We start from the raw sequence: 18,787 nt of genomic DNA, 5'->3' as shown, positions 1-18,787 counted from the left end.
AGAAAGAAAGAAAGAAAGAAAGAAAGAAAGAAAGAAAGAAAGAAAGATGTCCAGAGACATAGGGATAGCACTTGTAGAGGAATTTAGGAGTGAATATTGCTGGCCTGGGGGCCCTTTCTCAAATTGGAGATTCCAGGAAGAAATGACCAATCAGAGGAAGTAGCCTCAGGGGCAGGAAGAAGGTGGAGGGACTTTCTAGGATGAGAAGACTGCTAGAGCATGGTGGTTAAGGAAGCTTTCAGGGTAAGCATCTGCTGCAGCATGGTGGAGAAAGAAGTCCAGAAAGGCAAGAGCAGGGCACAAAGACGAAGGAAGACCTTGACTTGACTCGATGTAACTTCCCTTCTGGCAATCTCGTTCACTCCCATAACTTCTCACATTAGTTCTATTCAGATGATTCCCAATTCTGTATCTCCAGCCCCGAATTCTCTCCTGAGCTCTAGAGCCTTAGTTTCAATCCAATTCTATCTCAGTAACACTTCAAGCTCAGTTTTAGATAAACTGTAATCTTTCCCCAAACCAGACTCACCCAGTAGTGCTGACTTCAATATTTTTGTCCTTAACCTGGTATGAAAGGCTCTCCACAGCCTTGCTCTACCTACCTTTCCAGCCTTATATCATGTTCTTCTCTTCCATGACCTCTACACTCAAGCCAAATGAGATTACTCATGGCCCTCATATAGGTCTAAGACTTCCCTGCTCTATGCCTTTGCTCATGCCATTTTTTTACCTGGTATGCCCTCTCCACCTTCATCTCTGCTTTATGAAACTCTCCTCATCTTTCAAGACCCAATTAAAATGCTACTTCTTTCAAAAAGGTTTCCATGATGCCCCTAGTCAGAAATGTTCTCTCTCTTTGCTCTTTTCTCTTCTGACACTTTGCCCTTGGCTTGGCTTAGTATCATGGTTTGTCCCATACTAGGGTTATTGGATAGCCCTGCTTATCTATGTGGAGGGTCTCATCCTCCAATCTCTTCCTCTCTTCCTCTATATCCTAAGTTTCATGAGGGCAGGGACTATGTATTATTCTTCTGGTCCCTGGATGCTTCACACAGAGCATGTAGCTCAATACACATTTATTAAGATTCTGCTGTTGCAAGGTCCTATGCTAGGCAAAAGATAAAAAAAATACACTGAACACAGACTTTGCTCTCAAGGTACTTACACTTGAATGTGAGGGGTCAGGGAATGAGCCAAGGATAGAGGAAAAGGCATTATTGAAAGACTGGACCATAGAGTCAAGATGATGTAAGGCAAGAACAGGGCTAATATTATGAGATAATAAGGAGAAATCAAGGAACAAAAATTATTGAAAGGGGAAAAATAATAAATATGGAAAGAATAACAGAGCAGAACTGGAAGGGTAGAAGATTGCAATAAGAAAGGAGAATTTCATGGCCCTATATATTGGAGTTTCAAGGAATGGTGAGGTCTAAAGAGTAGGGCAGCTAGGTGGCACAGTGGCTTAGAGGCTGGAGTGAGGAAGACTCCTCTCTGTGAGTTCAAATCTGGCCTCCACGCTTACTAGCTATGTGACTCTGGGCAAGTCATTTAACCTTGTTTGCCTCAGTTTTCTCATCTGTAAAATGAGCTGGAGAAGGAAATGGCAAACCACTCCAGTATCTCTGCCAAGAAAACTCCACATGGGGTCATGAAGAGTTGGACGCAATGGAAAATGACTCAACAACAAAAAAAGAGTAACTACCCTAGTAGGTGGCTGAAATAGAATAGATAAATAGGAGCTGAGGAAGACAAGATGTCAGAAGGGTCATTGGGACATACCCTGAAGTCTCTAGGATGATAATAAGAAGAAAAGATGTGGAAAGGAAAAGTGAACCAGCTGCCAAAATCATGGGAAAAGATGGAAAAGAGTCCAAGAGATTCGTTGATGGCACAGACTAGGCTTGGGGGAAGGTGGAATGGTTGAATGAAATGAAATTTAAAAGAGAAAAGGCTATTAAATGATGTTGGCAGAGCAAAGACTTGGACGTAGAATGACTGCAGAGTGACACGGTGACGGTGGCTATGCTAATTCTCTCCCCAGGCCTTGCCAGGACGGGGGAGAGTGTGCAGCCAACAACGGAGAAGGCTGCCACAGATGTGGAGCCCTCAGGAGAGAGCCCTATTTTAATAAGTGTGAGCCGGCAGAAGGAATGCAGCAGGGAACAGCTCGAGGATGACGAGGAGTTTATCAACCGCGGAAGAGTTTCCCAACGGCACAGTGGAGGACAGGAAAGAGTAGAGACTCAGGTGGGTGGGGAGTAGGGAGTAGAAGGGATAGAGTTAACAGGAGGGAGAATACAGGGAGAGGTAGCAAGGGGACAGGGCTTGTGCCTAGTGCAGTTCATCTGAATAACTGGGATTAGGAGAACGGGACAATTTGGAGCAACCTTGCAGATATCACTAAACGCCTGCCTACCAGGGAAGCCATCCCTAGTGTACTTTCTAATAGCATCACCTGACACTTGAGCCAATACTTTTTAAACAATCTGTTTATTACAAGTAAAGATTTGAAAACCACAAAAAATATCCTCTTTCTTATAGCATTTTACTCCAAAGAAACTCTTGATTTGCTTTCCTGGATTTTCTTTCAAGAGGTGAATGTGATTTTAAGGTTTTCTAAAGCGTTCTAAAGACTTTAGTTACTTTTCACAGCAGCAGGACAACACACACACACACACACACACACACACACACAAATTGTTTCTATTTACGGATTAGTTGCTTTGTGGAGTGCAGACATAGCTTGCTTAATATTATCAATTGGGTTTATGAAAACGGAATGTGAGGGGGAAAATTACATTCCCAGTGGCAGTTAGAAAAAGGAAGTCAGCTGGAAACACTCAAGTGACCAGTCAAACAACATTACATTGGGGTTTGTTTATAAAAACAGTAGCTTCTTGAGACTTTTCTCATAAGACTCATCAGGGAGAGTTGAGTGTCATTATCCCAGAAAAGTTGTGACTTGCCCAAAGTCACCCACCTAGTAAGTGACCAATTTGAAGAAGAAAACCAGTTTTCCTGACTCCAAGATGGAACTCACTGCTACATAGCACTCCACCTCTCCAAAATGTCCAATTAAGATAATAATGTTTCAATTATTGTAATTACTGTAAAACAGCCTGGTCGGGGCAATAGTACGTGGTATACACTTTCATTGTAGTGTTCATCAAGAGGTGAAAGTTATTAGAAATAATCAGTTCATAAAAATCCATTCTCTACCCAAATTATACTGAAAGGTGGTCGGTCCCCTCTTGTTCCAATCTGAAACTATCGTGTGAACAGAATTTCAAATGTTTTTGATACGTACAATATGATCAGAATAGAAATGAAAATGCAGTCATTTTATTTCATTAAAAATGTACTTACATTACTAGAGGGCCTCAAGCTTGCACTTTTCTTCTTCACTGTCCCATTTGTTAATGTACTCGTGTTATTTTTTTTCTTGCTGACCTGCAAAATACAAAAAAGAAACTGTAGTCCAAGAAGGAAAACACTGGAAAGTGCTTCTTTCCCACTGGTTATCAAAGAATTACTGAATTTCCGACTTCGACGGGGACTTATCAGTCAATCTGTATTGAATCATATGAACTAATCAGTTCAGTGTATACCTCAAAAAAGACCCTTGCTACAATACACTCAAATGGTCATCTTGGCTTTACAGGCAAAGGTTGGTGATGGCGCTTTTTACTTTACATGATACCTCAAACAATTTACATGTCCATTCAGAAACCCCTGAATTGTTAGGTGAATTGTGAAAAACAACACATCCCTCAAAAATAATGTTTTCTAATTTGATGTGGAAATACCTCTAGCCTCCCTCAAATGGTTTCTTCCTGCAGTCATGGGGGGGGAGTACACTTGATTATGCACCTTTTTTAAGAATAGCACAAATTCCATTTTAAAATTAGTCCTAAAATTAATTTAAAACTGACTGTGAAGAAGTAAATCTCAACAATTGTTTCTCACTTGAAGAGATGATCAATTCACCGGTTGTGTCACTATAGGTTCTCTCATCTTCACACGTTTCTCATAAACGAGGAGTGGCTTCTGCTAGTGATGTTTGCTAGGTTTTAATTCTGTTGTTTAGAAAACTCTGGGGGACAGCTGGGGGAGTTCTCACAAGAGGCATTTGAGACCCTTCCTAAAAAAAAATCTCTTATTGGAATTAACTCTTTTATTTGGAATCTCTTTGGAGTCTCACTTGCCAGCCTTAAACATTGCATCAGAAAACTATTATCCTCATCAACAACCCTCACTTCTATGTGAAGGGGTGCTGGGAGGAGGGGAAAGGGGGGGAGTCTGTGATCATAAAGTACTTTTACTTACCTTCATTTGATCCTCCTGGGATTCCTGGAAGGGAAATAGTACAAATATTACATATGAAGAAACTGAGACTCTGATAATGCCCCCCAGGTCACATAAGTGACAGTAGTAGTTCGTTCTGAGTCATAGCTTTATTTTCTAAGGGTAGTGCATTGTTTTTTCCTCTGAAAGCAATTTTCCTGTAAAGATACCAACTTGGACCCTCGTCTATATGAATACAACCAACCCTAAATTATTTAGGGCCTGATTTTCCAGGCTGTGAATGATCCAGGCCCCAGGTTCCTCTTTATTCTTCTTCCTCTGTGCTTTCTGGCTTGAGAGATTCCCCCCTTAATGAATGCTCGGCCTCATATTATTTCATTTTTTCATAAAGGAGATGGTAGAGGAGTTCAGATTAAAGCCTGCAAGTCTGTAATCCTAGGCAAGGTAGGCAGTTGCCTGATGTACAACATGGGGGTGCAACTAGAGACCATTTTAATAATTTTTAAAATAAATGCACATATTTTAAGGCTAAAAAACCAACTTGGCTTTAGTATAGCTATTTATTTTGAAAAGTAGCATGGCATGATGGAAAAGCACTGGATGAAGTCAGAGGATGCGTGGGCTTGAATCCCAGTTCTGCTACTATCTGTGTGTGGGATCTAGTCTATCTGGGCCTCAGTTTCCCCATATGTAAAATAAGAGGGCTAGATTATATGATCTCTAGGGTCCTTTCCAGTGCTCAATCCTATTATTTGCATGAGGCATCAAACAGGGCAAAGGGAACATATGTCCATAGGTTTTCACCAAAAGACTTTGTCAGTATCATTGACATCATGCACCAAGTACAACTGGAAAAGTGATTCCTTGAGCCTCGAGAGGTTCTACAAATGTTTCTGTCTGTGGATGATACTACGCTCATTTCAACAAGCCCCAAGATGACAAGGCCTCCTCAATGAGATCTGTGAGGAAGCAACAACATAGATCTGCCAGACTCAGACATGCAATGGGGATGAAAAGTAGGCTAGTGGACCAAGGGTCAGCCTTGGAGCCAGAAAGACCTGTCTCCTACTACTGATACATACTAGATGTGTGACATTGGGCTTAACCTCTCAGTGCCCCCCCCCAGACAACTCTCTAAGACCCTAAGTTGCAGACGTGTATCAGTGGAGGGAAGTTCCACAGTTGGAGTCCCCCACTTCATTGAAATCACAGGCTCCCAGTGAAAAAAGAACATGCAGTTGAATGGGTGGCTTGCTGGGTTGGTTCACCAGAATGTATAACTCAGTCATTGTCAATGCTGCAGCCCAGAGATGACTCAAGCCCAGAACTGAACAGGAAGGATGGATTTGGGTGAGACTGCGCCAGGGGAACCCTGTGGCAATTTCAGTTACGTGACATTGGTCCTCATCATAACAGTCCACCATTTTGACATGATATTCTTTTGTTAATGCTATGTGGCTCTAAGTCATGGAGCACTATGATCCTAGAAGAAGAAAAAAATTCCAAGGGCTACTCTCCAAGTGGCAATTGGAGAGACTTGTGGCAAATGAGGAGGTGGCAGTGTATTTCCAACAATTACTTGCATGCAAGATGTGACCTAGAAGACATTATTAGGAACTAGTTTGACCAGAAAAGGAAGTGAGCTGGTCACACTGCAAGGATAAGGGATGGACAGGGGTGGATAGCTCATGAGTTGCAATGGTATCCACAAGAATATATTGTTACAGAACAACCAGAAGAAAATCTGTAATTCATTGGATGATCCTCTATGGTGAATTATGGCAAGACATGTAGAGTAATTGCACAGGATTAGAGGAAATGAATGTGAAAGGTGTATCCAGGCTGATGAAACCACCAATCCCTTAAAGTATTGAAGAAGTCACCTTTCATGTGTAACAATGAAGGCTCAGCCTGTCTGGTGGACAGTAATCTCCCAGGGGTGCAATTTTTCAACATCACACAAACACCTGTTCCTACCCTGCTATATTTACTAAGGCCTTCAGAATGGTGAAATGCCAGGCCAATGGAGAGACAAAGCAGGAAGTTCTCATGAGATAATGGAAGAAATATGGCAGACAAGCTTCAACATGAAAAAGTATGAGGTATTAAGGAGAAATAAACCAAGCCATAGTTGTAGAATCATACCAAGAGTAGCAATCCAAGAAATGGATTATGGTATCAGGGAAGACTTAAGCCCAGTATTTTGTCACTAGAAAGGCCAACAAAATGCTGAAGATCATCAGAAAAAACCTTGGAAATTAAACATAGCATTATCTTTTCCTTGTATACTTTCATTCATTCAATAAACGTATACATGACAAGCACTATGATGGGAAATAGGAGAAGCAAACATAAATGAGAAACAGTTCCTTCTCTCAATGGGTTGACAGTCTAGTTGGGGAGAGAAGACAAGGCAATAGATAACTAGAATACAAATTATGATAAAATAAGTACACAAAAGGGGTGCAAGAATGGAGGCAACTGAGTAAATCAATCAAATCACCCCTTCCCACTTAAAGTAAGTGATAAGAGGCTATACCCTGATAGTTCTGTCAGGTGAGAACTCATCCTGATTTTTCATGAAGTGTGCCTAGGAACAACAGGAAGTCTGTTCCCAATGACCAAGGACTTGCCACGCCCTCTTTAGCCTGTAGAAAACCATCAGGCTAGTTGGCATTGGAGATTTGAGGGCCTGGCAGGGGAGAGGAGAGAACGTCTCAGCTAAACCTCTGAGAAGCAGCCAACTGGGATGGGGAGGAAAACAGATCCTCCCTCCCCCTGCCACCTCAGCTGAAGAAGCTGCTTGAGCACTGAAGTGTCCAGAGCATTTGAGCTTTTTCCTCAGCATCCCCAGAATGGCTGACAGCAGTGTCTGCAATGGGAGCCAATAACAAATAGGCCACACAGCACACCTAGGGAGCAACACCTTGAAGACTCCATTAGTTATGTCTTTGGCACACATGATCTCTAAGCTTAAGTCTTAGCTTCCTCTAGACTCTGTATGTACCCACAGAAGGGTATGGCACAGGCATTTGGTACCACATGTACCAATTATACCACCTCAGTAAATACTCCTTTTGGAAAACTAACTGAGTCTGGCTGACTAATTTATATCAACCACTAATCATGAGGAAACACACCAGAAGTGTGCTCATGAGTTATAATATTAGAAAGATACCCCTAAACCCTTCTGGGCTACTCTCAAGCCCCAGTAGACACCTTCTGGGGACCCAATCTGTCCGTGTAAGTGGAGGTAGGGATAAGGACCTCCAGAGTCTACATGTGTAACAGAAGCATAAAATGTCATGAGATTAGATAAGAGATTACTTCCAGCCAAGGTGATCAAAGAAACCTCCACAGTAGGGGGAATTTGAACTGGACATTAAAGTATGTTGATATTTAGAGCTGGGCACTGAGAGGCAGAAGACATTTTAGTTGTAGAAAGCAGTGAAGTCCTGGCAGTAAGGGTCTATAGGTTGTGCTTGGAGGACGGTAGATTGTCCAATTTATTGGAGGGTAGAGTATGTGCAGGGGGGTTGTGGGTGAGAAGGCTGGAGAGAAAAGCCTAGAGTTAGGTTATGGAGGCCCATGGATGCCAGATTAAGGAGTCAAGGTGGGGCTACTGAAGGGTTTTGAACAGGGGAGACACATCATAGGATCCAAAGATCATAGATTCATATTTAGAGCTGAAATGAAATTTGATGGGAGCCATCACATTGAACCCCTTCTTTTTATAGATGAAGAAAAGCATTCATAGAGAGGTTGTCATTTTCTCAGGGTCACACAACTAGTAAGTGTCTAAGGTGAGCCATTAACCCAGATCTTCCTGATTCTGTGTCCTCTCCACTACACAATACTATCCGTCGATAAGCACTTGTTAAGTATCTATCATACTTAGAACGCATGAGGCTAAGAGCTGAGGATAGCTTCTGCTCTCCCAGAGCTCACACGGAGTGAGTCATTATACATATAACATATACTAGACCAATAAGTACCATACCAGATAGAATGTAAGAAGTGCAAAGGAGGGATCCAGACTCAGCACAACTTAAAAAAAAATTGAAGAGGAGGAAGTAATTTCAACTGTGGCTGGGGTGGGAGCATCAGGAAAGGCCTCATGGAGAAGGTGACACCTGTATTGGGCCTTTCAGAGAAATATTTCAGAAGACAGAGATGAAGAGAGAGTGTGCCCCAGGCACAGGGCAGGCTGTGCCAGGACCCAGCAGCAAAAGCGGAAGGTAGAATAGGAAAAGTCCTGGCTCTGGAGTCAGAAGATTTAATTTCAAACGGTACCCATGACACGATGTGTGCAACTCGGACAAGTCACCTCACCCCGCTCTGGCTCAGGTCCCTCATCTGTAAAATGGGGGCATAATAAATGGTCATTGAGGTTCATTCTGACTCAACACTGACAATCCTAAGAGATCTGTGATTATGCCTGTGTATGAGAAAGACAAATGTGTCAGCGTCTGAAGTCTAGATTTGATCAGGTCACGATGCCACCACATCTAGTGTTCAGTGAACACTTGGGGTTGATTGTGGAACCAGAGTGCAGTAATAATTTACATGTTTAGAATGATTTGAGGTTTACAAAGTACTTTGCTTTGCAAGAAGCCTTTGAGGTACATAGTGAAAGTGTCATTACCCCAATTTAAAGGTGAGGAAGGAAGGTTCTGGGAGGCTGCCTTTCCCTGTAGGAGCCAAGGGAGGAACCTGGGTCTGACTTCAAGTTCATTGCTCTTTTCCCTACACCTCCCTATTTGTCTATGTTGACAAAAAAGACATTGGGGGAAGGGGAGAAAGAGTGAAGCATTGTGGACGCTAGACTTTTTAGAGCTTTTTAGACTCCAACTCCATCATTTTACAGATCAGAAAATTGAGTCTCTGAGAGGTGAAGTCATTTGGCAAAATTTAGAAACACTAGCACTAAAGTAGATTCCCAGCCCCCTCCACCCACCTAATAACTTCCATTCCTTCTTTTAGAATACTGCCAGACAAAATCTTGGGCTGGATGGACCATTGTCTGACGGGTTATGGCACTACTGATGTTCTATCCTTAGCAGCTTTTCATTTGTCTGGGGAAGTTTAGGTATGGTTCTAGCTGGAAGCAAAAAGATGAACAAGGTGACCACTCTAGGTTCATTCTAACCTTAAGATTCTATAATTCAGTGACTTCAAGTACACTGGACCAAATTCCCCTGGCGCAAATGATTAATTTCCAAAGGGGACACCATATGTGCAAGGGGAGATATGCTCTAAGAAAATCGGGGCTAAATATTCACTGGCATAACTTTAACCTGATGAACTCATCTGGTGATAATGGATGCAAAACCTGTAAGCTCTAGGCGTATCATTGCGAGTTAATACCAGGGCATGATTATGAGAAACTGTTACCATTCCTCTGAATTTTGAGTAAAAATACATGCTATTTAAGTAAAGTGGTTTATCACCATAGCAACCATCTCTAGAGTCATATTAAAATTAGAGATCAATATGGAGTCCAAAGTGCCAGGACATTCAACTACAGGTTCTGCCCCATGGTTTTGCCAGGTACTAGCCATTCACCTCCTAGAAAAATCTCTCTGTTTCCAGAAGGACAAGGGAAGTGAAAACAAGAGAACTGCTTCTCCCCGATCCTTCCTGAAGCAGAGGGGCTTGCTTCTCCAACCTTTTCCAGGCTCCACCTCCAGCCTGATCTGAGTTCTGCATGGATTTAATAGAAATGAAATCTAACTTGTAAGTTAGTCAGGGATGCCAGTTTCTTTCAGCCCCAGCATGTGGGGACTAATTCCATGGTCTTGATTCAGTAAGCAGGGCCCGTAGGACTAAGCCCACTGACATTAATGCCTGTGACATATGCGTCCCAAGTAAGGGCGAAAAAAATTCATCCAAAATGATGAGCTCTCTAAAACAGCAAGCTGGCCAATTTTATTAAAGGCGAACTTCAGATGCACTCATTTTCATTACTATATCAACGTACAGGAAAGAGAGAATAGGAAAGGAAAGACATTAGGCTGTGCAATCCTGACTAGGAATGATACTCTTCTGGGACTGAAATGATGCTCATTGCAACCTAACTCCATTGGGCAGGATCTATATATGGAGAGTGTATTAAAGCATGATAACCAAGCTGCTCTTATATGTGCAGTTGGAAGGAGGTAACCACTCAAGGAGAACAGAAAACAAATGTGCCTTAAGGAAGAACTGACACATCACTCCAAACCCTAGTGGCCTTGCAACGGCCTGCTGGGACACCGGAACAGCAAATGGATGCAACTGGCATAAAGGAATCAAGAAGGGGATGGGGACTGAGTCTTCTGAAAAAGGCTTTGGGTTACTGGAGCCAGGGTCCCAGTGCTACCGCATGCCAGGATCTTGCAGCTTCTTACACAAGGATGACCAACAGAAAATGGAAAGGCTCCAGGGGTGTTGTCCAGGACACAGTGGTCATCACAAAGGTCTACACCCTTTGGTGTACTCTCTGTTTAAGACCTCAGGCATGTCACAGTGCAACCCACTGGATGAGGCTTTTGCCAGGAACACAAATAAAAGACACACAGGAAAAGCCATCATGCCAACCAGATTATCCAGAATTTCATTACTCTACAACATAGGGACCTCGCCTGCTCCTCTTGTTCTAACACCCCCAGCTTAATCAGCACAGAATAATGGCTGGCTGAAACAATAGCCCAGGAGCCTGGATTCTGCCTGCTTTTATGTGTTGCCTACAGGCAGCCTCAGAGTAATAGAGAAGCTAGTGCCCTTGTAAAGGATATTGGAAGCGGCTGCTGCCATACTTGTGCCTCCACAGATCAACTGTTCTGACTTCTAGATCATAGTAAAAATCCTGCGAGACTAAGAAGGCTCCGCCAAATGGGGTAGGATGAGACGACAATAATCACGCGGGCAGTATGCATGCTACTGTCCACACACGACTAGTTCCCACTATTCCCAAGATAATAGAGTTGACATTGCCTTTGAAAATGATGGGAAATAACATAGCTTGCTTTTCTAAAGACTGAATCCACCAAGAATTCTGATTTGTACTCCCTAACAATGTGTTTCTATGTCACAGAGATGTACATTCATTTAACGATGTGTGGTGGGCCTCTCTTACTTCGGCAGATGGGTGATGGGCCAAAGGAGTCACTAGATGCCGACTTACTCTGGCTTAATTGTTTTTTTTTTTTTTTGTGACAATGGAGGGAGTCTTTAGGAGAGGGAGAGGATAGAAGGAAATTTTTGCATTGCCAAAACAACAAATTTCAATACAACTTAGAAATATGTTCTAGAAAGGTTGAATCCCCCCCAGGGCCAGAAAACTAAAAAAGGAACTACAGGTGCACAGAAGGGAGCATTGTCTAGTGGAAATAAAGGAAAACACCTTTAAGAGACAAGAGACTTGTCCCTAGTCCCTCTCAGCTTTCTTGCTCACTAATTGTGGGGCCTTAGTTCAACCGCTTCCTCTCTCTTGCCTTCTCCTGTGCAGAATGAGGAACATGTAGCCATCATCTGTGAATTCCTTTTTGACTCTAACATCCTATGGTTTCATGGTAACTTTGCCCATATGTCTTGTTGATGTATGTCTTAGAGTTGAATTGTTTCAGTTATGTCTGACTCTTCCCTGACCCCATTTGGGGTTTTCTTGGCAAAGATCCTGGAGTAGTTTGCCATTTCCTTTTCCAGCTCATTTTACAGATGAGAAACTGAGACAAAAAGGGTGAAGTGACTTGCCTAGGGTCACACAGCTAGGAAGTGTCTGAGGCCAGATTTGAACTCAAGAAAATGAGTCTTCCTGATTCCAGGCTGAGTGCTCTGTGCACTGTGCCACCTAGCTGCCCCCTCTACATACATATGCCTGGTAAGCTGAAATCTTAGATGTTGCTAAAAATATAAAAAGGATTTCTCTCATCCCATTGAATTGAATTTTTTTTTAAACCTGAGTTCTTTTATGACAAAGCAATGCACTACACTTTAATTTCAAGCTAATGGAAAACTATTTTCTATGAAGATCTTGCTTGCTTGGCTGTATGTATTCAAATTTACAGGAAGAGATCCTCCTGCAAAGGAATACCACACAAATACATGAGTACTGTAGTCATTGCACAAATTATTTTTTAAGTTTCGGAGGGCCAGACATATCATCTTTTCTTTTGCATAGTTTAAAGTGTCAATTACACTGACAGACAGCATCCACCCAAAAGCATGTGTCTAATAGGCCATCCTTTCCCTCAGCAAAAATCATTGCCCAAGGATTTTACCTTGTATTTGCATTACTCTAGTTCATTCAGGACTGTGTCCAATGAATACTGTGACAATTAGGGATTCTTTTCATTTATGAAATGCCAAAGCAAGAAATCTAAAATCCAGAGTTCTGATTCATCGGATGATTTCATTCCATCGTGCCAGCCTTCTCCCTTCCCTGTCATTGTTAGGGGCCAACTTAATTGGCAGACTCAGTAATTTTTCTCCAGTTGTCTTTGCAGCTTAATGAGTAATGGCAGAATTTTATCATCTATCAGGCTACTCTAAGGAACGATGCTAAATGATATGTTGGAGCAATTGGTAACCTTTTGAGAGGTGCCTCATTTGATGACTACTGGAGTTTAAGCTTTTATTTTATTAGTATCCAGTACAGTTGATTAAGAGCCCACCATAGAGAGTTTGTAGGATTACTAATAATGAGAAACATTAACTGAATGTCCACAGCCTGATAGTTACCATACTGAACACATAAGAAATGTCATTTCTGCTCTGAAAGAGAATGATTCCTCAGAATAGGTTGAGATGTTCATTTGAAGAGAAAAACAAGATTGTTAGGTACCAGGTATCCCAAGTGAAAGAACTGTCAGGTTACTACTAAAACATGAATAATGTGTTATCTATCTATCTATCTATCTTTCTGTCTGTCTTTTGTCTACCAATTTATTTTTTGTCTATCTTTCTATCTGGTCATCTATCTGTCTGTCTATCTTTTGTCTATCTATCTAGCCATCTATCTCTTGTCTATCTAACCATCTATCTATCTATCTATTGTCTATCTATCCATTTATCTATCTATTGTCTATGTAGCCATCTATCTACCTATCTAGACATCTATTTATCTGTCTTTCTATCTATCTATCTGTCTGTCTGTCTATCTAGCCACCCATTTCTATCTATCTATCTATCTATCTATCTATCTATCTTTCTATCTTTGTCCCTATCTAGCATCAGTTGCTCCCCCTCAATTGGCCTAAGTTTGCTACTCTAAAAACAAAGAAGAAACAACCAGATGATCTATATGGCGCCTTCCAGCTCTGATGTTCTATGTCTAAGTAGTTCAATGTATAGAGAATAAGTTGAATAGAAATGTTTTAGTAGTTTAATGTCAAGTGTATTAATTATTATATGAATCACGTGTGGACACAAGAGTAAATGGCCAGTCCTATTTCAAGCTTATCACTCTAGAATTTTAAATTTCTCAGTCCCATCAATAATTCTTGCTGTTCTACAAGGTCATCAGTTCAAACTCCACTGTGTACTGTTAATGAGGACTTGAAAGAACAGAAGTAACTCCTTAACATTAACCTGACTTCTGTATAATTTACAACAAATGCATATTGATTCCTATAATGCATTAATAACATTATACTTTCCAGTCGTATAATGTGAAGTACTCTTTATCACTCTTTTTATAAACAGTGCAGATCAGAATGACTTAGAAATGCAGTTCCTGGTCCCAAAGAAGTAACAATTATGAACTTAAACAACCCCAGTCTCAACCCTTAGACTACGCAGTTGGAAAGTAATCCCAATGAACACCCACTACTTTGAGGCTGTTTCTGGCTAGAATGAAAGGAAAGGGAGGAGAAAACATTTTTAAAAACTCATGTGTGGTGTTATCTTGGATTTCTTCCATATTTCAAAAGATCTGTGGTTTTGTTAGTATGGATATTTCTGTCACCAATGTGAATCATAGCTTTTTGGAGACAGTACTTTATGAGCTGCAATGCCCCAAAACATTAACTCCCACTTAGAAAAGTCTTCTCCACATTTTCCTACCAGTGTTCTCGAAACCATTCCTTCCTTTCTATCTGAGCAGCTTGCCACACAAATCATTCCTTCCCCCCCCCACCCTTGCCCGCCATCTTTACTATCTCCTTATCCACTATCTCCTTTTGTGACTCTAACCAACTTAACAAACATGGCCTGGTCTCTCCTATTCTTAGAAAACCTTCACTCGCCCCTGGCATCTCTTAAATGTGTATGTTGTGTCTCTTCTCCCTTTCATAGTCGAAATCTTGAAAGGATTATGTACACTCATTTCTTCACCTTCCATTTACTTATGAGTCCCTCAGCAACTTTGCTTCCAACCTCACCTCTTAACTGAAACAGTTTTCCTTCAAAATTACCAATAGCCTTTACTTTAAAACTCATCTTTTTTTATTTCTCTTCAGGATTTGACTCTGCAAACCACTCCTTCCTCATGGATCTTTTCACCTCCAATGGCTGCTGTGAGGCTGCTCTGATCTGGCACTTCTTTTGCCTGTCTTCCTGCTTCTTTTTGGTTTCCTCTGAGGAGTCATCATCCATTTCCCTCCCATCAAACATGGCTGTCCTCCAAAGCTCTCTCATGAGCTTCCTTCCCTCTCTTAGCAACTCCCATGGATTCATTTGTCTTCATATAGATGCCTCTCAAATCTGTCTCTAACCTTACTCTCTTTCTCCTGAATTCTAGTGCCAATTCTGCCATCAATTGCCTGCCATGCATCTCCTATCCATGATGTCCCATAAGATTTATCATGTCCAGTCAACAAACGTTGTCCCTTTTACCCCTACAACATATCTCACATACTTCCTCTTCTCTCCCTCCACATGACCACCACCCTAAATCAGGCTGGACGACTGAAATGACTTCCTTATTGACCCCACTGCTTCCAGTGTTTCTTCCTTCTACTTCAACCTTCCAGATAGCTGAAAAATTAAGATTCCTAAATCACAGACAGGGTCTGACCATATCATTCTCCTGATAAAAAATTTTCAGTGGCTCCCCATTGCTTTTAGGATAAAATGCAAACTCCTTGGCCTAGAAGTTAAAGCACTCCATAATTTGATTTCCAACCACTTTTTCCATGTCTTCTACATTCCAACCACAGTGGCCTTCCAGGGATTCTCTGAACTTGATGTGCATCTCTTGACCACACTTTCACTGTGCTGTGCCCTCACTTTTGCTTCTTGGAATCCCTAGCTTTCTTCATGGCTCAGCTTAGGGGTCATCTTTCTTGAGCCCCTCAGTGGTTAGGCTCCTCTCCATTTTGAAATGATGTTGAATTTACATAACTATGAAATGATGTCCTCCCTACACACACACACACACACACACACACACACACACATACCAAGGATAATACAAGCTCCTAAAGGGCAGAGATTGTTCTGTTTTTATTTTGGGTCCCATGAACCCTGCACCATTCCTGCACTAAGCTCACACTCTTAAAAAGCTTGCCAAATTTTATTGGATGTTCTAGGCTGAACCTGGAATGACATATACAGTCGGCTACTTTTCCAGGTTGAGATTTCTCCATTATGGAATTTGTAAGGGAATATATCCCTCATATGAGGAAACTGTCATGTAGACACAGCACAAGAATGCCAGTAAAAGGCCTTGGCTACTCACATAACCATAACAGAGTATGGGAAATCAACAACCAGAATGTGAAATTCGGTTGTTGATTTTTTATGATTTCGTTGGGAGTTCCTTGTGAGGAACATCTTTTGCCCACGCCAGCAGCATCTTCTCCACAATGTTGCTTCCCCCATTAGATTGGGAGCTCCTTGAAGGCAGGGGCCATATTTTTTGTTTTTCTTTGTATCCCCAGCACTTAGCACAGTGCCTGATACTTGGTATGTGCTTAACAAATGCTAGTTGACTGACTGATTTTCTGACTGGAGAGTAGCTGGGGCCAGGAGAAGTTATGTAATGCACCCAGAGTCACACAGTCAGAAGGGGAAACACTCCAGGGAGGGGAAATTCAATTAACTGGCATTGTTCAGCACTACTCTTTTAAGAGCTTGAATAAAGCAATGAACAAATAGTTCATACTTATATCGATACTTCAAAGATCTCATCCTTCTTTAGCCCTCTGCATCATTTGACACTATTGATCTTCTCTCCTGGATACTCTCTCTCCTCTCTAGGTTTTCATGACACCATCCTACTATTAATAAACCCCAATGTTCCTTATTGCCTCTAGGATTAAACAGAATTTCCTCTGCTTAGCTATTCAATTTTTTAATATTTTATTCCTTTTCCTGGTCCTCATCCCATCTCCCATCTCCAAGCCTTTGCAATGGATGCCTGCCATGACTGGACTGCCCTCCCTCCTCACCTCCACCTCTCAGAAGCCCTTGCTTAAAAACTTTGCTTAATCAGCACCTTCTACATGAGCCCTTTTATGACTCAACCACCCCAATCCACCTTGTTTTTATTTGTCTACATGGTGTATTTTATTTCACATATCTCATATACTTATTTCCATACATTTCACATATATTTTGCATACACTTATTATGTTCATTCTGTCTCTTGCAATAGAACATAAACTCCCTGCAGACAGTAACTATTCCATCTTTGTCTTTGGATCTCCATCACCTGGCACAGCGCCTGGTGCATAGTATGTACTTAATGAATACTTGTTGACCACCACTAACATCATTGACAGATTTCTGTCAGTACCCTTCAGATACTGTTCATTAACCTAGGTTATGACTCGCTACTGTACATCACAGATAAGCCCCTGCCTCTTTTCTGCTGTCTAGACAGTGCTTCCAAGCCCTCTCTGTTAGGCCAGTTGATCTATGGAGCAGGAAGGCTGAAGTTGTTACTGATACCCCTAATGAGGGCACCTGCCTCTCAGAGACTGCTAGTAGGCAACAGATAAAAGCAGGGAGAACTTCATTTTTGGGGGGCTGATGTTGAGGCTGGTTCATTATTCTGCTGTTTCTTGACAGGAAGTACAGTAAGAAAGCTATGAAGCAATGCAACATTGGGGTGGAATGGGCTCTAGGGAATTGGTGCTCCCGAGTGACTTTCCCTATGTGTTTATGTGTGTGTTAATTTGTGTTGTATACCCCTTGGGAATTCCTGGGCATTGTACTGAAGCAAGGGCTAATTTGTAATCTGTAGCAACAGGTTGTCAAACACTGACTGAGGTGAAGAGACAGAGATTTGCTAGCTGCCTAAAGTCTGAGGACACAGAGAACATAGGACGGTTTGGAGAATGGGAACTCCACATCCTGAGATCAGTGACAGCCGCATTCCTGAGGCCTTGCCCAAATGCCTGGTTGAGCTGGTGTCAAAAGTGATGGGATCCTGGCAATCAGAGGTCAGAGGATTCTGGCAGTCTAGGTCTACTCCCAGCTTCCTGTGACTCTACTCTTCTGGCATTTCAGCTAGACGGGTCAGGATAAATGTTCAGAATAACAATCTTGAAGCACAGTAAGAACAACAGTTAGCAAAGATTAATTCATCAGGAATACTCTGCTCCTCCACTGAAGCCCTACTCCAATGGCTACCTATGGTGTGGAGGTGACCTGATGAACTTGAAGGTTATACCAATGGACCATACACTGTAACAGGCTCTACCAAGGTAAAAGCTGGAACAGAAAGTATGGGCCTGGTGGTCAACTGTGGGTCTGTCCTCCAAGGAGCAAACTGGCTAAGTTCCTAGAGATTCATCCCCTTGTCCTAGCCTGCCATTCCTCCATATCCCACCAGGATCTCTCCCTGCCCCCAATCTTTCTTCTAATTTTCTTTCTTCTAATTTCCCCTTTTCCTGTCTCCCTCCCATCTGGATACCAACCCCTCCTCCCCACCCATGAGGAATTCTAAAGGTCTACACCAACCCTCAGGCTCACTCCTCCCTACTCAACCATTGTGGGTACCAGTCAAGGAAGCTGTAGGGGGGATTCCTGCCCAGGTGAGAGTTGGAATGGATGTCCCTCCACCCCAGGAGATCTTCCTGCTCTGGCCTTGTAGGATTCTAAAAACCTTCTGAAAGCAGAAGCCTTTCCAAGTAGATACAGATCAATGATTATTGCAGGCCTAGAGGTTCTGCTACACTTTGGAGGAGAGGGAAACGTTTTTTCCTACCTGCTTTCCTGGCAGAGGGGATTTGGCACTCCTGTCATCTGTATTTTCAGCCACATTCTTATCATTGACATTCTCCTCTACTTGGAAGTTTGTATACACATGTATTTTGGTAGCGAGATCATCCTTTAGGCCCTCCACATCTTCTTCATCACTTCCCGGCTGGTTCTTCCATTGTTTCATCAGCTCCAGGACATTTGTGGGTCTAACAGGAGTCAGCGTGTTGCCCTAAGATTAACAGTTAATATTTAGTGCTTTAAATAATATGGATAAATATCACCTTATCTCATCTCATAGTACATATACTATTTACACTTATATATTTATGGGTACACACACACACACACA

At 42.0% G+C, this 18,787-nt stretch overlaps 1 protein-coding gene across 1 annotated transcript in view; it reads right to left on the bottom strand.

The window, feature by feature from the left end:
- The window catches only part of STK33 (serine/threonine kinase 33), a 186,816-nt gene that overhangs the window by 8,463 nt on the left and 159,566 nt on the right, over positions 1–18,787 (bottom strand). Inside the window, exons 13-15 of the mRNA XM_027852566.1 lie at positions 18,443–18,667; positions 4,330–4,353; positions 3,370–3,453 (exon numbers count right to left, since the gene is read on the bottom strand). Of these exons, the coding sequence (XP_027708367.1) occupies positions 3,370–3,453; positions 4,330–4,353; positions 18,443–18,667 (333 nt within the window). The remainder of the gene's footprint in view (positions 1–3,369; positions 3,454–4,329; positions 4,354–18,442; positions 18,668–18,787) is intronic.

Source organism: Vombatus ursinus, unplaced genomic scaffold (assembly GCF_900497805.2).
Source record: "Vombatus ursinus unplaced genomic scaffold, bare-nosed wombat genome assembly UNPS02009770.1, whole genome shotgun sequence".
Classification (NCBI taxonomy): domain Eukaryota; kingdom Metazoa; phylum Chordata; class Mammalia; order Diprotodontia; family Vombatidae; genus Vombatus; species Vombatus ursinus.
This window is presented reverse-complemented; position numbering and strand designations above follow the sequence as displayed.